Source organism: Podarcis vaucheri, assembly GCF_965113315.1.
Source record: "Podarcis vaucheri genome assembly, chromosome: 2".
Taxonomy (NCBI): Eukaryota; Metazoa; Chordata; class Lepidosauria; order Squamata; family Lacertidae; genus Podarcis; species Podarcis vaucheri.
In genome coordinates, this window is record NC_138760.1 from 20,095,357 (window position 1) to 20,120,519 (window position 25,163).

The 25,163-nt window shown below is 44.3% G+C and overlaps 1 protein-coding gene across 6 annotated transcripts in view; it reads right to left on the reverse strand.

Annotated features, from left to right (window-relative positions):
• LIMA1 (LIM domain and actin binding 1) overlaps positions 1-18,315 on the reverse strand; it is a 69,396-nt gene extending 51,081 nt beyond the window's left edge. For 2 of the 6 annotated variants that reach the window (XM_082212439.1, XM_082212438.1), the window contains exons 1-2: positions 8,309-8,412; positions 685-821 (exon numbers count right to left, since the gene is read on the reverse strand). In XM_082212439.1, the coding sequence (XP_082068565.1) occupies positions 685-803 (119 nt within the window). In that variant the 5' untranslated portion in view covers positions 804-821; positions 8,309-8,412. Of the gene's footprint in view, positions 1-684; positions 822-8,308; positions 8,414-18,183 lie in introns of those variants that run through there. The other 4 variants (XM_082212443.1, XM_082212442.1, XM_082212441.1 and 1 more) reach the window with 3 other exon arrangements.
• Positions 18,316-25,163: the final 6,848 nt, after the last annotated feature.

Consider the following 25,163-nt stretch of genomic DNA (forward strand, 5'->3'; position numbering starts at 1 on the left):
CAGTATACCTGAAGGAGCATCTCCACCCCCATTGTTCTGCCCAGACACTGAGGTCCAGCTCCGAGGGCCTTCTGGCAGTTCCCTCACTGCAAGATGTGAGGTTACAGGGAACCAGGCAGAGGGCCTTCTCGGTAGTGGTGCCAGCCCTGTGGAACGCCCTCCCATCAGACGTCAAGGAAATAAACAACTGACTTTTGGAAGACATCTGAAGGCAGCCCTGTTTAGGGAAGTTTTTGATGCTTGATGTTTGATCGTGTTTTCAATATTCAGTTGGGAGCCGCCCAGAGTGACTGGGGAAACCCAGCCAGATGGGCGGGTTGTAAATAATAAAATTGTTGTTGTTGTGTTCTAAATTTACAGGAATACGAAACCGTGGTTTGGAGGGATGGGAATGTCCAGATTAAGCCAGAGGGAAGACCTATGTCAAGAATAATGTTCAGTTTCTCCAGCACAAGAGTAGAATCGTAGAATCCTAGAGTTGGAAGGGACCACGAGGGTGATCTAAGGACAACCCCCTGCAGTGCAGGAATATTTTGCCCAATTTGGGGCTCAAACCCCAGATTAGGAGTCTCGTGCTCTTCAAAATACATACAAAAAAACCAGTATGGCCAGCTGCTAGTTGTTACCCCTGTTCTCATAGAAAGAACAGTCAGTACTCTTGGACAGGACAGTCGCAGAACTTACTTGGAGAACCTCTCCATGAGAGCCGATGACTTGTTCTTGTTGACAAAAGACAACTCCTTGGCAGTGATCCTCAGAGAATGTGAAGTCCATTGCCTTCTGTTAAAGGGAGACGGCTCCATCTTGAAATGCAACAGCAACTAGAGAGCGAATGGGGAAAAAGATTTTACGTTGAATACTTCTCTTGCTCCATGGCAGACTTCTACATTTCTCTTCATTCCACTGCCTGCTCTCAAGTTGTTAAAAAAGAAAGAAAGGCTTAATTGGTTTCATGCTAGAAATATGCCTGAAGAAATCTTCAGTTGAATTACTAAAAAAGAAAAACATATCCACAGCAACAAAGACACCCGCCCCCCATCTTATAGTTGCGTAATCTGCGTTACAAGAAGAGGAAGTTACAGTTGAGGAGCCTCAGCAAACGCGGTTCCCATGCAAACACTTTTCAATGAGTTATGGATAAGTTCAACTGTAGTGGAAGCTTTATATTGCAATACTAGCTGATTATCTTGAAGGAAAAAAGCCAAGCACAGCAGAAATAATGGGTGGTAGCCAACGAACTTATTCCACCTCTTCCTCCCCTCTCCTCCCCCAAGACTGTTCGCAGGGCAGTTGGAGGAGATCTGGGGAAGATGCAGAGAAAAGGGGGTTGTTCCATTGCACAAGCATAAATCCTTGCGCTGACAAAATGAGTTAGTTGGCTGCCACTGCTCAAACTATTTTAAAATACAATTTGAAGTACCGTATTTTTCCATCTATAAGACGCCCCCATGTATAAGACACCCCCTATTTGGGGGGACCCCAAATTAAGAAAACATCCCTCAGCACTACCCGTGTATAAAGACGAGCCCCAATTTTAAACCTATTTTTGGGGTAAAAAACCAGCAACTAGTCTTATACGGTACACGGAAAAATGCGGTAAATCAAAGGCAATGCAATAAGCATAGCTCAACTCATTTATGGATCTGAAGCCTATGGGTGGCATTATTTTCATTGCAAAGGCTGCTTGAAATGAATGGAACCCCGTCAGATGGGCAGGTATACTTATTATTATTATTCATTATTATTATAGACACTAAAAGAAGAAATCTTGCCAATATCCAAGCCCTACACTAACTATGGCACAACACCGGCTAAGAAGAACTAATCAAGGATACTGCAGGGAGCAGGAATGAATAACCTCTGAAGCATCTGAAAGGTAGACAAAAAAATTAACCAATAGCATCCTTTACCAAGAAGGTGAGTTAGCATTTCCCCCGAGTTACCATGAACTGCATGAAAGTTAGCAGCATTGTAATCTCTTTCCTCTGGATTCCATCACCATAGTGTTGTGAGTCTGGGGGTTCTAGACTCCCCCTAAAATGCTGGATCCAGTAAAGAGCTAGAATTTATTCAAGCTTCCTGAACCTCTGGATCCAGCCATAGTTAAAATGTAAGTCAGGGCAGCTTCCTCTGGAAACAGCCTGAGAGATGATGCTTTTATTATTTATTAAATTTGTATACCGCCGTTCCTCTGAAGATCCCTGTTCACAAAATGAAAACACCAAAATACATAAGAGATGGGCCATTAAAGGAGAACAGAAGGAGGGTCATTAACAAAGTGAGGATTATTACTATTACTACTACTACTACTACTACTACTACTACAACAAACGCATAAAGTGTTTTCCCGAATACAGTGGTACCTCGGGTTACAAACGCTTCAGGTTACAGACGCTTCAGGTTACAGACTCCGCTAACCCAGAAATAATACCCCGGGTTACGAACTTTGCTTCAGGATGAGAACACAAATCGTGTGGCAGCAGCGGGAGGCCCCATTAGCTAAAGTGGTACCTCAGGTTAAGAACAGTTTCAGGTTACGAGCGGACCTCCAGAACGAATTAAGTTCTTAACCCAAGGTACTACTGTATAACATTGGGCAGAGCTGGACAGGGGGAGAGGGATAGTGTAAACAGCAACATCAGAAGGAAATGCAAAAAAAGAATCATCATCAGACAGTGGTAATTACATAGTTAAAAGTTATCTGGTACCACAAATTTCCCTGACCTTGGTATGCCAATCAACAGAGATAATGTGCTAAAACCCCTTTGTCTCTGTTCAATCCGCAAGCAATAACATTTACGTTCCTGGTGCATTGAGAGCCACACTGCAGTCTCCCTTTGAAGTATAATTCGCTCCGGGGATGTTCCCCTAATAGCTTTTGAATAATGTAATTTCTGATGTCAGATTTGTGTCCATTTATTCTTTTGCATAGGGACTGGCCTGTGTTGCCCTATGAGGAATATAGAAGGGGCATTGCTGGCAGATGGTGGCATATATCACATTGGATGAGTAAGGGATGAATGAACCCTTGATTTGTGGATGACATTATTACGTCCTGTAACAGTACTGCCAAAGGAGACACAGGGACAGAGCGGGCATCGGAGTCTGCCAAAACAAACAACACGAAGCAGTCATTCAGGCAAGTTGACGGGCGAGGGAGGGCTGATTTTCCCATCTCTGCTCACTCTGAGATTTTAAGAAGGGGAAGAGATCTACTGAGGGAAGTGAGGTGCACTACATCAAACATCTTAAATCTCATTTTGCAGGCAGCCCACAGGTGAAGGGAAGTTAACCAGGAGACAGTGCTCACTTAAATCCAAGTTCCAAAACCAGATGCAGAGGCCCAACAGCAGCAAGAAGACCCTGTTCCAATTAAGTACGAGAACTGGTTCTTCTACTTTGCTAGCTTGGGAAAATGACCTGACCACAGAAACCAATCTAGAGGAAGTTACATTCCCCTGGGTGGAGGTTGACCCGAGGGACAGACTCTTTCTATTCTCTGGAATAATAAAAGGAGTAGCAGCAGCAGAAAATGACAGGAAAAGGCCACAAGAGCAGGGCTTGGCGAATTCAGTTAAAAGCACAGGTTCTCACGCACATAGGCATTCATAAGGGGATGAGAAAGCATAGCAATAACACGAAGCACTAAGCAGGGCAAATTGGAGAGGGTGGAGTACAGACGAGGGACCTTTGGCCTCAGACACAGCCAAGTTTTAAGCATTTGGAAGGTTCCCCAACTTGCTCCTGTGTGCATGAGATCCAAAGCTGAAAATTTAAGCACGCAAGGGATGCGATCTGCTCAAAGACCGCAGAGTGGTACCTCGGGTTACATACGCTTCAGGTTACAGACTCCGCTAATCCAGAAATATTACCTCAGGTTAAGAACTTTGCTTCAGGATAAGAACAGAAATCGGGCTCTGGCGGCGCGGCAGCAGCAGGAGGCCCCGTTAGCTAAAGTGGCGCTTCAGGTTAAGAACAGTTTCAGGTTAAGAACGGACCTCCGGAACGAATTAAGTACTTAACCTGAGGTACCACTGTATATCATAGCTATCAACCTTCCCCCCTTTTTTTGCGGGAAATTCGCTTATTCCAGCGCAGTTTCCCGCTGCTATCCTGGATAGTTAGATATCCCATAGACTGTCCCTGGGACAGGTGAGGCTGCTGATCCCTTATTTTCAAATCTGAAAGTTGACAGCTATGCCGTATATGGACTCTCTGGGGTGTTTCCTAATATCACAATTGCAATGCATATTTGTCGGTTTGCCTGCATCAGTGGCTTCAGGTTAATGCACCTTCCAACATGTCGAAGCAGGTAATGAACTTTCACCATCCAACTATGGGACAAGAGGTTCCACGGCCGTCATTTGCGCAATCCAGGCAAACACGTTTGGCCCTTAGACAAGCCAGTACAGACCAGGCTAGAACCCTTCCCTTGTTGGTAGCTACTTTCCCGTGTGCCAATGTTTTCTCTCTTTCAAACTAGCATTTCAGCATGCTAAGCTCCCAACCCCTGGCCTGGCCACAATGTCGTGTCTCTGCAGTTTGTGTGAACCTTGCCCTAAACTGCCAAGACAGAGACAGCCGTCATGCAAACCAGTGCAGGGACGTAAGTTCATGTCACTTGTCCCTGGAATGGGCGCAAAAGTTTTTCTGTACGCCACAACAGCTGCGAGAATATTGCTAGCAAAGAATTGGAAGAAACAAGATTTACCAACTATCGAAGAAAGGCAGATGAAGATGATGGACTATATGGAACTTGCCAAACTGACCGGGAGACTCCGAGACCAGAGAGAAGAGACGGTGGAAGAAGACTGGAAGAAGTTTAAGGAATATTTGAAAAAATATGTTAATATTTAAAACTTAGAATAGCTTTGGAAGTGGATATAGGCTGTAGGGTTAGAAGTAGAAGATAGGGTATTTTAAAATATTATTTGCAAGTGATAAAAAAGTTATTTTAAGTGTGATTTAAAAAATGGTTAGAAATTATGATATATATAAACTGCTAAAGATGAAGTAAAATGAAAATCAGGTGGGACTCGGGGAAGCCCACTTAACAATATTTAGAAAAATAAGGATATGACAAGAATTTATTTGTATTGCTTGTTTTTCTGTTTGTGTTCTTTGTGTTATAAAATGAATAAAAAATGGGGGGGGGGAATGGAACGGGTGCAAAAGTTCGGCCTTAAGTATAATGCCACACAGCCGTTGCTCAAGGAAGTTGAGCAGTGCAAGTCAACATTGTGATGGATCACCAGCTAAACATTGTGACATATCGCTATATATCGCGCTGTCTGAAATAAAGATGGAGGCATTGGCTGGCTTCATGGTTTTCCCCGCTCTGTGGTTTTTTGCCGGCTCCTGCCCTCGTGATTCGCTGCCCCCTGCGGGAGCCAGGGGAGAGCTGAGCCAGCCGAGTTAACAGGGGCTGCAGGAATCGAGAGAAGCATTGGCTGGCATCACGCTTTTCCCTACATTGTGATTTTTGCATAGCATGCGCACGAACGCACCATAATTCACAATGTATTGCCAGACCCTGATGTTGGGAAAGATGGAGGGCCCAAGGAGAAGGGGACGACAGAGGACGAGATGGTTGGACAGTGTTCTCAAAGCTACCAGCATGAGTTTGACCAAACTGCGGGAGACAGTGGAAGACAGGAGTGCCTGGCGTGCTCTGGTCCACGGGGTCACGAAGAGTTGGACACGACTAAACGACTAAATGACAACATTGCCAGGTCAAAAATAATGAAACCGACATCACAATATGGGCTTCAAACTGGTTTTGAACGATATATCGCGCCGCCCTAGTGCCAACTGGTGGCAGGTAAGGGGGGGGGGAGAAAGCTGCACACTAAACATAGAATTGTAGAGTTGGACAGGACCCTGAGGATCATGCAGTCCAATAGAGGAATATGTAGCCGTCCCATACAGGGATCGAACCTGCAACCTTGGCTTTATCAGCACCACCCTTGAACCAACTGAGCTCTACAGGCTGCTCTATACATTTGGATCCTTAGGGTATTTCATGTGCTAAAGAGGTCAGTAACATCCAGAATGCTGCAGCTAGACTGGTGACTGGGAGCGGCCGCCAAGACCACATAACACCGGTCTTGAAAGACCTACACTGGCTCCCAGTACGTTTCCAGGCACAATTCAAAGTGTTGGTGCTGACCTTTAAAGCCCTAAACAGCCTCGGCCCAGTATACCTGAAGGAGCGTCTCCACCCCCATCGTTCTGCCAGGACGCTGAGGTCCAGTGCCGAGGGCCTTCTGGTGGTTCCCTCACTGCGAGAAGCCAAGTTATAGGGAACCAGGCAAAGGGCCTTCTCGGTAGTGGCACCCGCCCTGTGGAACGCCTTCCCACCAGATGTCAAAGAGAACAACAACTACTAGACTTTTAGAAGATATCTGAAGGCAGCCCTGTTTAGGGAAGCTTTTAATGTTTAATAGACTATTGGATTTCAATATTCTGTTGGAAGCCGCCCAGAGTGGCTGGGGAAACCCAGCCAGATGGGCGGGGTATCAATAATAAATGATGATGATGATGATGATGATGATGATGATGATGTTCTTAGAGGTCAGTAGCAAGAACACAACAGTCTGCATTAAAACAAATGCACCAAGTTCTTCAAACAAAAAGCCCGTCTTCTGCCTGGTAAAGCAACCAGTTTAGGGGGTACATGGCACTGCCAGGGGGAGCACAAAAAGCAATGCGGTAAGAATGATTTAGCTCCACTTGGAAAATAAGACTGAGAAGCACAGAACATCAACCACTGCCAGTGGCATTAAACACCACAGGTGTTGCATGAGCTCACACATACGAAGGCTGCCAGCCATTTAAACGTGGATTAAGTTTAAATAAGTTTGCATTCCACCAAAACTTCGCTATGGACCCCTTTCTGAGATACTGCAGCATAAGGATTTAATATTAAAAAATGAGCTTTCTTACCAACACTACTCGGTGTGTTGCAGAGACACACCAGCAACAAAATAGCCTCAAACAATGAATAAATGTGCCACTCAATCTCAGCCCTGAAGACTAATCCTGCAGATTAAACTGACTACATATATAACTCTCCTCCCTCCTGCTCTTTCTTGCATTAGACTAATATTTTATGCCACTGTATCTCACTACATTGGAGACTTTTGATAGGCACAGCTCCACAATTTCATATTACATATTCACTCGGCAATAATAGGATTACGTTTGCTTACAAACCGATTGCGACCTTAATTTATATGCTCTTCTTTACCGCTTTAAAAAAGGGGGGGGGTGAAGCTTCTCCAACTGCAAAGTGCCGTTTTAAGTGCCAATATGAACTTTCAGGTCTACGGGTTTTAGCGCTATTGATTTCGGCAGAACGCATCGGTTCCATTTAACTGTTCCAGACTCTGCTGTGTCAACCGCCAAGAAAGGCTTTCCGGAAGGACTGAACTACGCATTGTGGAAGACCCCATACAGGGCATTGGCCTCACTCTTAGGCCTCCCTGTTGCCCGACAAACTGAGCATGCTCTGGAACATTTGTCTCCCTCCACCTGCAGTTTCAGGGCAGGACCGGCTCTCGCACCCAGAGCTTGCTTGCCAGTACTGAGCATCTCACAGAGGGATGGCTGATAAGCTTCCAAGGAAGTCCAGGGTTCCCTCGGAACAAAATTTGCAGAGGCCATCCAGGTTGATGGCTTTCACTCCCCACCTTTTCATCATGCATGCACTGGTTCAGGACAGCTAAATGGCTTTTAGATTTTTTTTCTGGTTAATGTTTACACATGAACACTCATCTGCAGAGCAAACATTGCCTAGGTAGGTCCTCTTGCCGCTCCCCATGAAACAGAAGCTTTGGAGAGCGACAAATGTGGACTTTAGGATCCCAAAGCAGCCTTGCACGGTTTAGGGAGTACAGAAGCTGATCCATAGCTGGGGAACCAGTCAGCTTTGCTTAAGTCAGGAGTTCTGAAATTCAATACAAGCAGCGGGGGAAGGGGGGGAGGTACAGAAAGCTGTAACACAGAGACTGCTAGGTGCCCCACAGCCTCCTCAGCAACTACATACAAGTCAGAAGCAGAGAACAGCACGTTCTGAAGCAACAACAGAAAACTTGCAGGCTTTTGCTAAAGCTCAGCCCCTTCCAGCAAGCTTCAGCTGTGACGTTCACTCTGCCCTACAAATTATTGCTAAGAAAAACAGGGTAAGAAAGGTGAAAGTCTGAAAGCGATTTGGAGAGCTCAGTAGCTTTATGGCTTTTTTCTCCTCGGCCTAAAGTCCACTTGCCCTCTAAACGAGCGCTTAGAGCGAAAGGTATTTGCGACTCACCTTAACGACGAAACTGCCTCCACAACAACTGAGTAAGAAGCTTACGGAACTGCAAAAGCACCAGAGAATGTTTTGCCTTTCTGTGCATCTGTAGAAACATGCAAAGGCACTGGCACACGCTTGTACTTTTGCCAAGAGTACAAATATTTTCAGGTACATCTGGGAGCCAGGCATTTCATAAGAGTTTTGTTTTTCGATTATTAGTGGGAATTAAGGGGAACGTTTAAGATAAACAGCTTATTTTGCGAACATTATGCTCTGGAAAACTCAAGGATTAAGACAATACATCAGGCTAGTTTTAATAAAAGTATCTCTCAATTTCAGGGACTGGTTAAAGCCCAATATTGTGATGCTACCAATATAAAGAAAAGCATTGCCCCTTTCCAAAGAAGTTATGAAAGCGTGAGGCTGCTGGGGAGATCGCACAAATTTTGTAACAGATTTGCATCAGAGCAGCAAGGATTCAGTAGACAGTTCCTGCATTAATCCCAGGGAATGCAATATCAAATGCCCTGGACCCTGCAGCTGGGGAAGCATGCATACATTTTATCATTATACCAGAAGCGTGGTTCACTGTGTAGTGACACGAGACAGGGCCTTTTTGGCTATGGCATGCCACATGTGGAAGAGGCAAGATGGCAACTAGGGTGGCACAATCCCACCGCCAAGTCAAAAATCACTTTTTCTCCAGGGCCTTTGGAGGGGCTGAACTGGCTGCCCACAGGCTTGAACTTTTCACTCTGCACTGCTGCGTTTTACCAAAGAGAGTTTTGACTTGTATAATATAATTGTTTTAGAATAACATGAAGTGCCTGCAGTCTATAGGATACGTTGGTCTACAAATCTAATAAATAACATAATAAATATTTGTGCTACGCCTGTAAACCATGTCTGAAGCCATGATTATCATTAACATTGGCAGGTATTATGAACGAGACAGCCAAGGGTGTTGTTCGTTTCAGAAGTGATAACATTACCAGTCTGTTCGTTTTCCCTATGAATTTCAGTCTGCATTCTCTTTACTCACATGGACGTCACTAAGTAAACACATTGCGGACATATCTAAGGTTTCTCATCCCCAGAAACCTTTGGGTGATTACCAAGCGCATTGTTAATCTTTAAAGGAGATAAAAGTTTCTTAGCAAACACGAGATGGTCACGTCACTCCCACTTCAAAGTTATCCATTCCGGGATAAGGGAGGAATTTTCACTGAGTGCACCAAGGCTACTCCAGAATGAGTGGACATTAAATGGCTGTCCACTTCCTTCAGTTGTCCCTCACCTGCTCTTCCGAGTTTCTTGAAGCGCTGTAGTATTGATGTTAAAAATATACACAGCTCTCCCGCAATGATGGCAGTTCTGTGTTTGGGATGCTCATTATCTGTCTTATCCAACAAAGTTTGTATATTCCATGTTCCAAAGTTCAATTGTCTTTTATGACCACTGGGTGGTGACCCCACTGGTTGCGGTAATCCAGTCAGGGAAACTGGGAGGCAGACTATGATCAGGGCACCTTTTCTTGCCTCTCCCCCTTTTGGGGGTGAGCAGAGTAGATCCCAAATACGGCTGCTCAGTCATGGATACAGCTGCTGAGCTGCTCACCTGCCTCATTCCTTGAGTCAGAGCAACTGAATCTGTATCCACCGCCCATGTGCCGGTTCATGACTAGGGGCTTCCAGATTTCACAGTCCTGCCCCCATTACAATTTGCTGGCCGCCATGGGACTTTTGGGGTTTGGGTTTGGGATGGGTTTTTGGAAAGCGCCTGTGCGTGAATTTATGTGTGTAGATCAGTGCACGCTGACCAACGCACAGTCTTCACAGTAAGGCTCTATTCTGATGGCATGTGCATCACGACGACTGGTAGATTCTTATCTGCTGCAGTCTTCATCCGCCTTCACAGCCGTCATAACATAAGGCTTGTTATCATCCACCAGTTCTGCCGTTGAGGACTTCTTAGATCATTCTTTGTCTAGCTCCTTCCCTTTGACCTTACTGACTTGGGTGACCCTGCTGGGAGTATGAGATTCCCAACGGCTTTGCTCACAAGGATCACAGGAACGTGCAAGCCCAGTCACCACAACAAGGTGAGTCACTTACAGACTCACTGTTAAAACCGTGTTCATGGAAGACAATCTTACTTGGCTACGAGCGACCGCCCAAAGAACCAGAAGTTGTCCACTTCCAGCCACGACTGCAGCATCACACCCAAACTCAGTATCTATACCAGCCTGCCTACCCCTGGATGTTACGGTGTACAGATCATCTCAGGGGTCTTCTCCCTTCCAGCCACACTACAACTAATCTAAATTATGCAGGGTGGAAAACATGAAAACTTAGAACTGTTTTTAAAAGAGGTTGTTCTTTAAATAAATTTCACACAAAGTTCTAGTTTAGATCACTTTCAGAAAACCTAGGGAACTGGAGCAAGACTACTGTTCACTCACAGAGTTAAGAAAATGGGCAGCAAACTTTATGCAGTGATAAATGTAGCTTTAACACTGTTCTTTAACCTTTGATTAGTCAGAATTATGTGATGTGGCAGATAAGAACACCCTACCTTCAGATGCCACTCCTTAACCAACAGCTACATATACGGGGAAACCAATTAAAATTTCTAATCAGATAACTAATGGTAGCAGTTGTTGCTCTGCTGGGCTTTATTTATAGCAGGGTTTTAGTTTTAGCAGCAACAAAATGGAACACACACACCAAGACTATAATGGCTTGATAACAATTGCAGACCCCCAAAGTGTCCCTATTTTCCAGGGACATCCCTGATTTAGAGAAGTCACCCCGGTTTCTGATTTGATCCCAGAATGTCCTGCCTTTCCTTAGGGTACCCCCATTTTCACTGGAGAAATGTTTGAGGGTATCAAGTTATCTGACCCCTGAGCCGTCTGAAGGCAATCCTGTAGAGGGAAGCTTTTAAAAAAAAGTTTAATATTTTATTATGTTTTTCTATACGGTGGTACCTTGGTAGTCAAACAACTTAGTTGTCAAACAAATCGGCTCCCGAACATCGCAACCCCAGAAGTGAGTGTTCTGGTTCGTGAACGTTTTTCGGAAGCCGAACGTTCGACATGGCTTCTGCAGCTTCTGATTGAGTGAAGCTCCTGCAGCCAATCAGAAGCTGCGCCTTTGTTTTTGACCATTCCGGGGATTAAATTTGAGAATCGAGGTACCACTGTATGTGGGAAGCTGCCCAGAGAGACTGGGGAAACCCAGTCTGGTGGGTGGGGTATAAATAGCAAAATTATCATTGTGGAATGGGACGTCCCTATTTTCATCAGAGAAACGTTAGAGGAAATGTGATTCATCCTCAGTCTCTTGAATACTTTCCCCCACAACATTTTGAATTTTCTTGCCTCCTGCAGAACTATTTTCAGTAATAATTTACTACTCCTTCCCATACATTGATTCGTTTAAACTTGCCTGTGCAGCAGAAAATACAGAATTAACTAGTATGAAACCATTTTTTTCAGATATGTTAGCCCCTGGAATCTGCTCTAGAAGATGCCTTGAATCAAACAAGGCTTTTAAGTTGATAGCTGTAGAACTTGTGAACTGGAAGATAAGAATCAAATGCTGCTCCCCATATACACCCTTTATAGGAGCTCTCGCTCCTATAAAAGTAAACTCCCTTTCTAAATCTTTATCACATCCTCAACTTTATTATAGATGTGTTGCTGCCCTGGGCTCTTTCAGGAGGAAGGGCAGGATATAAACTGAATACAGTGGTGCCCCGCAAGACGAATGCCTCGCAAGATGGAAAACTCGCTAGACGAAAGGGTTTTCCGTTTTGGAGGTGCTTCGCAAAACGAATCTCCTATGGGCTTGCTTCGCAAGACGACAATGTCTTGCGAGTTCCTGCTGGTTTTTTTCCCTTTCCCCCACCCTTTTTCTAAGCCGCTAAGCCGCTTATCAGCTGATCCGATCAGCTAATAGCGCTAATCCGCTAATCCGTCAATGGGCTTGCTTCGCAAGACGAAAAAACCGCTAGACGAAGAGAATCACAGAACGGATTCTTTTCGTCTTGCGAGGCACCACTGTACATACATACATAAATTACTAGTTACTGAAAAGACAGAAGGAAAACCAACACCCGGATTGGCGCTTGTGAAACAAATTTTAACCTAATAAAGTTGGCATGGGACAGTTCTGGGTTTTTAATCTTTAAATTAAAAAAACACACACAACAACCACCCCTGGGATAGCAGACTTCGACCATGTCATTCTCTTTTCTCTGGAGACCCGACAGTCTCCTCCTTCACAGCCAGTTCCTAATGGTTGTGCAGCAGTTTAAAACTCCTATTTTAAACCTTTCTGCAGCACAGCAACCGCTAACCCAGGCAGAATGTTTGAAAGAAAAACTGAAGTTAACCCAGAGACAGTTGTAGCCATTTGCTAATAAGATCCGGCTGATAAGAGATCGCTACTGAATCGGGAAGCTCATATTCAAACACAAGGGGTCATTTAACGCCCCGTAGAAAGGGTCTCTTGTTTCCAGGGGTAACGTTTATGGCAGAAGAGATGGACATCTGCAATAGTACAATTACCTGCTTTTGCCATCAAAATGCTCAGACTCTTTGCTGGCTCTGTGCCACGGTACACATGAGCTCCCTCATTAAGCTTCTCCGCCATAATATTTCAGCTTAACACTTCCTTTAGAAGCTGCCTTCGCCAGCACAATCTAGAATGATGACTTACAGTCAACGTAGCTAACCACTGAATTTGGAAAGAAGTCTACCATTCTGAACTGACACGGGGCAAAGCATTGCAGAGGGCTTTGGGTTTCTTTGTGCAGACCCAGATTTGGGTCTCTGCTCTACAAGGGAACTTGGGGGGGGGTGGATTTACTCAATGCACAAGGTGCAAACCAAGCATACACACCTTAGCAGGCAGACCTATACCATGCTAGCTCTGCAACACATGTTCCTTTAGAGTGCCTTTAGTGGTCATGCATTTGCTGTATACATTCGCGTGGCATGCACACAGAAAAATTCACCATTTCTAAAGACACCACTGCATGACCTTGAGCAAGCCAAAAGTTCTCAGTGTAGCCTAAACTATCTCAGAAGCCTTTTCTAGCAAAAAAAATATGATATACATACATTTCCCGCGTCCTTGTCCTGATTCCTTCTCCCAGCCTTGCCAGAGCTTCAGCTTTTATAATATCGACATCTTCAAAAGTTCAAGGTGGTTAGTCTAATTAATACAGTACTAATTAATACTTTTACCTAATAGGCTATCATCACACTACAATATTAGAGGGCAGGAGAGAAAGGAAAAGAAATAGAATGGTAGTCAGGAGCAGTATTACATTAAGGCAGGCTTCCTCAACCTCGGCCCTCCAGATGTTTTTTGGCCTACAACTCCCATGAGCCCTAGCTAGCAGGACCAGTGGTCAGGGATGATGGGAACTGTAGTCTCAAAACATCTGGAGGGCTGAGGTTGAGGAAGCCTGCATTGAGGGCTTATCCACGCAGGAGCTTATTCTGAGTTTATTCTGCACTGGCAACTGTATGCATTCTCATTTAATCTGCATAGTTGCCTTCAAACAATCCCAATCCCAATGTTTTTCCTCTGTAAATTTGGGTTTACCTGATAGGTGAATAATCTCCACTCAGGGTAGAGGACAATTTTTTCGACGTTTTAGGTGGGTGGATCAATTGTCACTTTCTGCTATTCTCCTAACTGTGCTCCTAACTATTCTAGTATCCTCGTGAATAGAGGATTCCCCCCCTTCAATTCCTCAGATTTGCACACAACCAGAACACTGCACAAACAAATTTAATTTCACCTGACTGTGGGCTCTTGCACACTTATTGAGTGGGGAACTAAAACAACAAGGTCCAACATCAGTTCTTAATTGGCATAACAGAAGCAGCAAATTAAAAGGCAGGGACAGACACAAAAGGGAATGTCTACTGGTATGAACAGGAAAGAATAAAATGGCTTCTCTTAAAATAAATCCAAATACATGTCAGTATTAACTACCTACTCCATCCTAATTTGAATAGGGGGAAAGCAGGTTAACAGCTAAATAATGCTCAAATGTGGTTAAGTCCCAAGTCTAGGGTTGCCACCCATCCCTGGAAAAATGCGATTGTCCCTTTTTTTGGAGAAAAGTGTCCCTGGTCCTGTTTAGACTTCAAAAACGGCCTTTTTTTCACATATTCAGGCTCATCCTGAAAACTGAATGACCAGAGGATGGGTCCAGTGGCAGGAGAAGAGTGAGAGCAAGAGCAGTAATTTTTTGTAGGCAGAGTATGGGTCCATGAGGAGGAGAGCCATTATCATGGGACGTGGGGTGGGCAGATCTGGGTGGGGGAGCCGAAGAGCGAGAAGGGGGAGACTGCACTTTGCATGGGCCTAATTCTATCCAGTTTGGTGGAGAGTTTGCACAGGCAACAAGGAGGAAGGGTGGCCAATCAAAGAGCAAGATCAGAAGAAAAAGAAATCACTAAGCGCAGAGTAGCAGCTAAAACATGAGGGCACTTGTTCCTAAAATCTCCTTCCTTACAAACGTGGTGGTGAGTCAGCTCGAATTATTGCTCTCCGATTGTATTTATGGCATCTATTTCTGCACCAGGCAAAATAATTCCCCCACCACATCCCCTGGACCTGTCCCGTATTTTGCCTGACCAAAGGTGACAACCTTACCCAAGTCCAAGATGGTAACCATATCAGTAGCTATGAAGATGTCACCCACAGTGAAACCCATAATTAATCCATATCCAATACTCCAGGCCAGGTTCAATATTGAAATGCTATGACAGGGCATGCACACAATGCATGATAACAGAGGAAAGCTGTTCATTCTGCTAAAAATTGGGAAGGAGATGAGTGACATCCCTCAATTCTGCATCTGTGCTCCAAATATTTATCACTCCACAGAAGGGAAGAAAAACACTACAGGTTTCACATTCCTTTCCCTCTCCACCCCACTCAAGAGCAAAGGTTTGTTAATATAATGAGTTGCAAAGCTTCCTTCCTCTGCCCACTACACTTTAAACAAGGGAAGAAATGCAAATGATGTACCTTGCCCCCAAGTGCTTCGCGTGAGGTCTGTTTAGTACGAAAACCAAACTGCTGCAAGTATAGGTTGTCCCTGCACAGTCTGACCCTCCACTGAAGGAATCCATTAACTGATCTAAAAAAAAATCTAATAAACGGCATACACTTTTAACAGAACAAAAGTGGAAAGTGAGAGATATCCACTCTTTATGCAATAGAGCAACTGTTTAACTTCAGATACAGGTTCCTAAACACTTGTCTACCAAAGAGAGCCACTCTAGATATTCTCTCTCTTGCAGGTTGGAGTCAAGAATATCCAGCATGGATTCTAAAGAAGATTTTCACTCTGGGCATTAGTAACCACTTCCTCATTTGCACTATGAACCCAGGAGAGATTTCCAATGCTCAGGTAGAAAGGTGAGTCAAGGCCACGAGCTGGCAGGAGGAGATTTTTTGGACAAACTTTGACAAATCTTTCCAGGCACACCCAGAGCTTTAACAAACCACCACACAGGTGCTTTGGGCATATTTATAAGCATGTGATTATGCTGTCTTTCTTCCGTCCTTTGTCCCAGGGCCCCTTGGTCAAAAGAGCCCAATTTAAGCTGAGAATACACAGTGATCTGCAATCACTTCCACAGTCTTCATTAGGAAGGTTTTCCTTCTGCAGGAAAACAGACATGAGGACAAATCCCAGGTAATAACCAGTTACCAAAGAAACCACGGTAGTTTGCCAGCTTCCCTTTTTGTAACTTCTACACAGACGAGTACTACACTGATCCAGCAAATTCATACCCACTACTTGATTACGCTCACCAAAAAGAAAAGCAAGCACTGCACCATTGAATGTGCAGAATGAGACCACCATGTCAACAAGCACACAGCCCTGAGCTAGACCTAGAGAGAGAGAAATACCTGTGAAGTATTCACGGTCAGGCTTATTTTAAGTACCAGTATGCTCTACAGAAGCGCTTAGCTGCTTTCTATAATCAACAAGCAGCCTGCAAAATCATGTCCTCCACCTCAACAAGCTAAAAGGGCCAAAAAGCTCAAGAACACCCCAACACAGTGGCCACAACATAAACAGACCTATGCCAGGGACAGGGCACCTGTGGCATCCAGATGTTATTAAGACTACAACTCCCATCATCCTTCATCATTGGCCATACTAAATGAGGCTAATGGGAAATGGCAGCACACCTGGAAGGCCACAGTCGCCATTCCTAGCCTTAGCAAAGGCAGCAGGTACAGTGAAAAAAATGTTTTCGATAAATACAAGAAACAGTAGATCTCCAGGACCAGGTCTAGTCTCCGGAGAATAGCAGCAATTCTCACTTGCTATCACGGATGCAAGAGAAAACTATGAAGGGACCCGTTAATCTTGCAAAATATTTCTTGAATATACAGGTCAACTATTTCTTCCTCCTCACATCCCGATCAGATCCAGCAAGGATCCCACATAGCTGGCCCAGTAGGATAAACCACATTGCACTTCCAGACCAGTTTACCAAACCACCAAGCACTGGGGACTGTGCAATCGATAAGACACTGGATAGTTTCACCCTCAAGTGACCCGTTGAGGAAAATGCAGCGCAAGAACTTTAGAGATCAGGAATCGTAGCACCTCCGGGCCCAGCAGAAGTGCACAGTTCCTACTGGTGGAACAGGAGATGATGTCCAACACCCCAGATACACACACACACAAATTAAAATGCACCTGCCTGCAAATTAGGGTTGCCAGCCCTTGCAGTTTAGTCAAATTACAATCCACCCAAACGCTGACAGCATCTGAGGAGCCACAGTCAGTAGCCTATCCTATACTTGGGCTAGCCATGAGTTACATATACCAGAGTATTTTAACCCTTTTTTTACCATTTTAAGCTTTATAACCAAAGTACCCAAATCCGCCTTTTATTGTGGTGTTGACATCCACTCCCCGCATAGGATCCAACTCCTAGGGACTGAGATCCCTTTGACATCCACTCAATAAAATATTTGAGGGGGCCGCCCCCCAAAAAGTTGGTGGGGATTGCCATTCAAATAGTGTAGATCATGCGATCCATGATACTGGGTGGGGCTTACCTGCCTCCAACCAATATTTTATTGACGTGGGCTCCCCTGGCACCCCCCTCTCGAAACACGACACATTTCAAAGAGGGCAGAGGGCCTTCTCTGCCATGGCTAAACGCCCTCCCATCAGGTGTCAAGGAGATAAAAGAACGACACAATTTTCAGATGACATCTGAAGGCAGCCCTGTATGGAGAAGTTTTTAACTCCTAGTGTTCTATTGTGTGCTTTTATATATATATATATATTCTGCTAGAAGCTGCCCAGAGTGTAAAGGAAACCCAGCCAGATGGACAGAGTATAAATAATAGAATTATTATTATCATTATTATTAAGGGTTATCGCCCTGGGGAAAGGCGGGGAGGGGGCTATGCTGGGTATAAATAGAAATTATTATTATTATTATTATTATTATGGGTCGCCCCCCTGGGGAAAGGTGGGGGAAGGGGTTGTGCTGGGTATAAATAATAGAATAATAATAACTATTATGGGTCGTTCCCCTGGGGAAAGGCGAGGAGGGAGTTGTGCTGGGTATAAATAATAGAATTATCATCATCATCATTATTAAGGGTCCTCCCCTTCCCTCCGGGAAGGGGGCAATGGTGAAGGTTTTTCCGTTGCACCTGCCGACTCCGCCGCCTCGGGAATCGGGGGGTCACCCGGCGCAGAAAAGCGAGCCCACCCCAACGGGGAGAAATCGTAGGCACCGCTGGACCGGTGCATCCCAGCGACTAAGCGCCCGGCCAGGGAGATCGGCGGGGTGCCCTCGGCTACCCTTCGCTACCTACCTCGCTCGAGCTTCCGACGGCCGCTCCCCGCCAGCCGGACCTTCCTTCCTTCCTTCCTTTGCCGCGACGCGCACCTGTTGCTTTCGCTATAGCAGCAGCCGCGGCGCACCTTGGACGCCGGACGGGAAAAAAGAGCGCAGCGGTGACCACGCCCCCTTCTGGAATCCGAGCCGCCTGCGCCCGCCCCCTCAGACACGCCCCCTCGCCTCCCAACCCAGGCCGCTTTTGCGCATGCTCCGCCCCGATGCGGCTCGCTCGCGCGCTCTCTCTCTCTCTCTCGATCTGTCCCGTTTTTTGTTTTTTTTTCTCCCGGTTGCCACGAGCGCAAAGGGAAAGGTCGAGGAGCGCGCATGGGCGTTTCGTTCCGCAAGCGAAAGTAGCGAATCAAATGCTCCTTTTACACCCTTAATATATCAATGATTTACCATTTTCCCATGGTTCATTTTGCATATCATAAATTCCTGCATATTTTACAAAAACCATACCGATCGGTTTTCCATGATTGCAACCGTCAAAACTTATTTACATTGTTGGATTTATAGTAACGCTGCCAGCGTTTTCAGCTGTCCCAGAGTTGGGTCAAATTCCCGTTAGTAGCTTCGAGAACACTTTCCAACCATCTCGTCCTCCGTCGTCCCCTTCTCCTTATGCCCTCCACCTTTCCCAACATCAGGGACTTTTCCAGGGAGTCTTCTCTTCTCATGAGGTGGCCAAAGTATTGGAGCCTCAGCTCCAGGATCTGTCCTTCCAGTGAGCACTCAGGGCTGATTTCCTTCAGAATGAATGGGTTTGATCTTCTTGCAGTCCATGGGACTCATTTTCTGTTTTACAATTTCAAATACTCACTTTGCATCCTTAAAATATCAATGCCTTCCCTTCTTCTCTTTCCATGGTTCATTTTACATATCTTATATGCCTGCATTTTTTACAAAAACTATACCAATCGGTTTTCCATTATTGCATCCATCAAAACTTTTTTACACTGTTGAATTTATATTAACGCTGCCAGTGTTTTCAGCTGTGCACAATTATTTCCTGTACAGTGGTACCTCGAGTTACATACGCTTCAGGTTACAGAGGCTTCAGGTTACACACTCCACTAACCCAGAAATATTACCTCAGGTTAAGAACTTCGCTTCAGGATGAGAACAGAGGCGCAGTGGCAGCAGGAGGCCCCATTAGCTAAAGTGGTGCTTCAGGTTAAGAACAGTTTCAGGTTAAGAACGGGCCTCCAGAACGAATTAAGTACTTAACCCGAGGTACCACTGTACTTACCTAGGAGTATCCCCTTGAATTCAATAGGACTTCCTTCTGAGTAGATCTCCATTGAATTATTCTGTAAAACACTAGGAATAACACCTCAGCAGTACAATATGCCTGTCTTTTACTCATTTGTAAGTCTTCTTGAGTTAAACTGCCTGGTAAGGTGCTTCTGGAATGCAAAGAGCTGTTTTTTTCTGCGGCTTAAAGAAAAACAACATTTTAGAGGAAAACATATTTGAGGTGTCTTTTCCATTTGTTTTGAGCTTTATGGTGCATGGCTGTGTCATTCATGAGATTTGCAAAAGCTGAAATCTCGAGAAGTAAATGTCATTTGCCTTTTACATCTTAAAAAATGCAGTAACAATCACAGTGCAATCTAGAGATTTTACAAATTCCCTAAAGGCTGGCAACGTCTTTTAAATCAGAGGTGAAGAATCAAACATGTATAGGATTGCTAGATTGGTTATCCAGAATTGCTAACTCTCATGCTTGACTGTAATTATTTCAGTCAAGTGCAAAGAACAAGAAACTGATACGGAAAGATTCAGAACGCCAGATCTGAATCCATGGCTGTGGTAAAAAATAAATTAAAAAATGCTACTGTTTATGCAACAAAAGCTGATTGTAACATCCAATACACTATCGTAAACTAATTTCTCTTATGGAGCAAGACTTCCAGTTATCACTGCCTTTTATTTATTGGGTGAAATGTGGAAAGTATCTCTGCAACTGTATCTGAGAGGGAAGCCACATTTTTAAATATATAAAAGAGAAACTTAAAGAAAACATAGTAATATGGGTATCTGAGAAAAGACAACTTTCTAGCAGTAGATCCAGAAGTTCTACATTCCTCATAGCTTGCTAACAATACACAGTGTCTGAGCTGCTGACCACTTTCATTGGTGTTATGGCAAGAAACATATTCTGCCTCATCCATCTGGAATTAGCTGCATCCTTGATTGCTCTGCACCTGTTTTCCCTTACAGTAACATGTCTGTTCCCTCATTTTTCCTGGCACTTTCATACACTAGTAAAGAAGGGTCATAGCTCAGTGGCAGAGCACATTATTTGCATGCAAAACACCCCAAATTCAGTCCTTGGCATACCTCCAGGTAAAGTTGGAAATGACTTATTTCTGGAAGCCACTGCTTATAAGTGTAGACCAGGGGTGGGAGACATTTGGCCTTCTAGATGTTGCTAAACTACAACTCCCATCAGCCTCCGCAAGCATGGCCATGGCCAGGAATGATGGAAATCCATGCAGGCAGTGGGCAGCCAGTTTCATTAACTGCTCTGGGTGGGATAATATTTTTAAAAATCTGGAGCAAGGCTTCTCATGCGCTGAGCCATGTTTGCTGTACCACAGAGGCCTTCTAGTGATTGAGACAAAGGAACTGGGAAAGAGGTGTGGCTGGTGAGCCACCTATGATTGCTGATAATCATAGCTGGAGTTATGAAGAGGAAAGAATTGAGTGGCACAGTTACACCTTTCCTTCTGGCTGTGCTGAGCTCAAAGGTGTATTTTACCACAAAATAAGTAGTTTGTAAACAGACCTTGCTGGGTGCCATTTTCATGCTGTTTATTCAGTGTGTATATTCAGTGCAAGCAGGATGGCTTATGATGCAGCTCAGAAATCCTGTCTGTATCTTTGTACCACAGAATCAGAAGACAAGGCGGCCATGGTTTCTCTTGCCCTTCTCCGCCTTATTGTACATCATCGAATGCCCCCTCCAGACTGGTGTTTTTTTTGGGGGGGGTGTATTCTGCAACGTGAAATAATGGCATTTATACTGGACAAATCCACACGTCATTCCACCATTTGTGATGATTCCCCAATGCTATCACATTGACGTTTTCCAGAGGGGCAACAGCATGACAAAAGCGGGAAAAGAACATTTGTGGTATGAAAAGTTACAGGATTATAGCCAGAAGCTATAGTTAGTATATGTACAGATTGGAAATGACACAGTATGACCCTGAACTTTTCCAGGTGCAAATTGTATTGAACATGGGGTACAGACTAGGACTGCGCTCATAGCATCTAGAACAACGAACAATAAATAATGCGGAATAAAAAGGATATCTGGAGGGGCCCTGTTATCATTTCCAAAAACAGCTATTTGAAATTTTGTAGGCGTCAGTCAAAGAACTAGAAGGTCTCTTCCTGTCTGAGAAACAATGTCTATAACATATGCACCAAGTGATTTTTTTCGTTCTTTATTGTGTTCTTTTCCTACTTGTGTATTTGGAAAATAAAAACTTTATTTTTTTAAAAAACCCATTAACAATATATCAGCTCCACCCAGCAGAGAGAGGCCTGCTTTGATTCACACTGGAATTTACCTAACTTCCAAGAACCTGACTTCTGCTTTATGGGAAGAAACAGCAAAAAAACAAATATAGGTGTGGCAAGGTCTGGACACAGTCTCTGTATCAAACTGGCGCTTTTAAATTCAGGGACCAAGTCGTGAAATATCAGGTGAAATAGTAAAAGCTTTCCTCCAGAATTCATGCAATGGGAGCAAAACACATCTCCAGCAGATGGTAGGTAGCCCTTGGCACTGTCCCAGGAGGGAACTTAGTAAACTAGAAAGTGAGGTTATATTATCTGTAATGGTTTAATTCAACTGGCTTGTCCGTCATGCAACAATCCAACATCAAAGTACAAAAATAATAGGGCTTGGCATACAAGGGCCAGGTTAGCATTATGTACAATAATATTCTATCATTATCCATCTTTCCTGCTTCAAAACACACCAGTCTGCATTACAGTGAGGCTATTAGGGCTGCTTAATTGCAAGCATTCCCTGTTACCTCATTCATAGACTGCAGCCAAAAGCAATATTATAATTACAAACCAGAATGTTTAGGTATATGTATGTGCTAAGTGCTGTCAGGAGTCCCCTATGTTCTTAATCACTATAGTGATGATAATTTCTTCACTTAACTTGCTTCAGCACTGATTTGTTCCAATGCCAAAGTTTTCTTTATATTAATTTTCTGTCTTACAATTTCAAATATTCATTTTACATCCTTAGGATATGAGTGACTTCCCTTCTTCTCTTCCATGGTTCATTTTGCATATCATAAATCTCTGCATATTTTAAAAAAACACTATACCAATCAGCATTCCATTATTGCATCCATCAAAACTTGTTTACACTGTTGAATTTATCTTAATGCTGCTAGCATTTTCAGCTGTACACAATTATTTCCCATTTTCCAATCTTTTTAAAACTTATGTCCTTCTTGTTCTCTTATTCTATATGTTAAGTCTGTGAGTTGTGTATATTCTGTCAATTTAAGTTGTCATTCCTATTTGGTTGGGACCTCGATTGTTTTCCATTTTGGGGCTAACAAAACACAGGCCGCAGCTGTAGCATACATAAATAACCTTTTCTGACACCTGGGGATTTCAGTCTTAATTATCCCCAGCAGAAAGGACTCTGGATTTTTGGGGGAAAGAACTTTAAAACATTTTTTTCAATTCATTATAGATCATTTCCTGTCATGGAACTGACATCGGAGACCAGCAGAGAGAGAAGTCGCCCCGATAGTGCAGGAGAGGGAACCAGCAAGGAGAGAGAGAGGGTTTCCGAGGGGGAAGGGAATCAAGGTGACACCAAGAAGGCAGGAGGGGATGAGAGCACTTTGGAGGGAAGGCTCAGGGACTCTTCCAGTGAGATCAGCGGGGAGAGTGCTGGACCACCACTGGGCACGCCTACTCTGCGCAGAAGGCTTCCGTGCAGAGAGGCTAGGAGGAGACTGGCTGTCAAGGAATTCTTATGTTGGAAAAAGTTTAGGAAACACCAACTAACGGATTCTGCCAGCGACTGAAGCAAACGCACAGGGGTGTGCTTCAGTTAGGGAAAGGTTTAAACAAACAAGCAGTTTAGGGAAGTCGGTGACTTACACACAAGCAACTACAATTCCCATTACATTTCCCAATACTCTTTTACCGTTTTACATGTCCACCACATATGAAAGAATGTTCCCTATGCCCAATACACATGTATGTTTTCATACACGTTTTTATTAAATTGATTTCACTTCATCTGTCTCCACAACACAGGACCGAACTATGCTGGCAGATGTTGCAGGGCGAAAATGAAGAGCTTGTGGATCGAGACCCAGTTCCCTACTCCCTGAGCTACCAGTTGTGCTGAACAGCAAGCAATTCCAGCTTAGACACTTGCACAGCAGCCCTGAACTATCTCTGATCCGGGGAGTTGGGTGGCACCTGAAGGCCAATCCTCTGACATCTGATATAAGCTTCCAGGTCTACAGGTTTCCTGCACTCTAGGTAACTCTGGGGAAGTGTTTGTTCTTTCATGCCAAGTCACCGGTCTATAGCCTGGCATGCATCCTCATTTTGTAAATAGTTAATAAAGTTTATATTTTATAGACATCCTGGATGTCCATAGTTGTTCACCTAAGAATAAGGCAGTGTTATTTTGCTGGGAATCACAAGTAGGGAGAGTGATGCTTCACTCAGGTCTTGCTTATAGGCTTCCCATAGGTATTCCCTCCACCTTACCAACGCCCGCATAATTGTGGAGATGTGTGGTTATTCACTCTGAGCCTTAGGCATTGGGTAGGATAAATATATATATAATCAATACACTAAATGAGCAAAATAAGTTTTAGGGAGAGGAGCACAACTTTTTTTTTGTACATTTAGTTTTCTGCCCTTCCTCTGAAGTCCTTGGAGGTGTGTCTTGAGGTGTGGAACCACCCTGTACGGTAAGCTTAGGTTGAAAAGAAGTAGATTTCACAACGCCACTCGGGGCCAGAGCAGACACTGCACGCAGACGCCTGCAGCATTGTCCCAGTGGCCTTTGGTGAACAGGAAAAGCTGCTTCCGAAGAGGCAATTGAAATCAGCAGGGGGAAATGTGCTACTACACAGTTTCCCTGCCCACTTCCCAATCCACACCTGCTCCCTGCATATCTCTCAGACCCCCAGTGGCGTTCCAGATGTGTGTTTGCCTATATGTGGAACTCCATGGAGTGGGGAAGGAATGCTAAGGAGCAAACCCTTAGTGGAGTCCCTGAGATGGTTGCATGGCCCCTTCTATGCTGCCTCCTGGCAACTTCTGCAGCTGGGTTTGGCTGGTGCCACATCAGTGTTAGGATCGTCCTACTCGTGTGTAGGACCCTGGCAGAGACACATGTCCAACTGACATGTTCTCTCCCTCCTGGTCAGTTGTTTGGGAGTTTCAAAAGCTTTCTCCAACCCAAACATCACAGCAACTGATACCTAAAGGCATTAGCACGCTTAAGGATCCTGCAGAGTATTTGCAGTTTGTGTAGCAAACTCGATAGCACAGCATTTTGGCTGATCTATGTTTATTTACATATACTGTAATACACTCGGAGCATTCTGACTTAGCTCCTTCCTCTTTCTCATCAGACAGCAAAGAGAAAGAACAAAGGACAATAGTCCCACATCACGGAAACAGAGTAATACCAAACATCCTCTCTCCGTCACTTCCCACTATGTGGAATGAAAACATACACCGTCATGTGATAGACAACAATCCCATGACTGCAAGCACGGAGCAAAAATCCTAACAATCAGTGAGGCCAAGAGGTCTTGTCATTGTCATGGAATTCTACTTGATATTGATTCAGAGCAGAATTCCAACGTATAGTTAGCAGAGTAAAAACTTAAACACGTTGCAGGATTCCCCCAAAATAGACCAGAGGCAATTGTA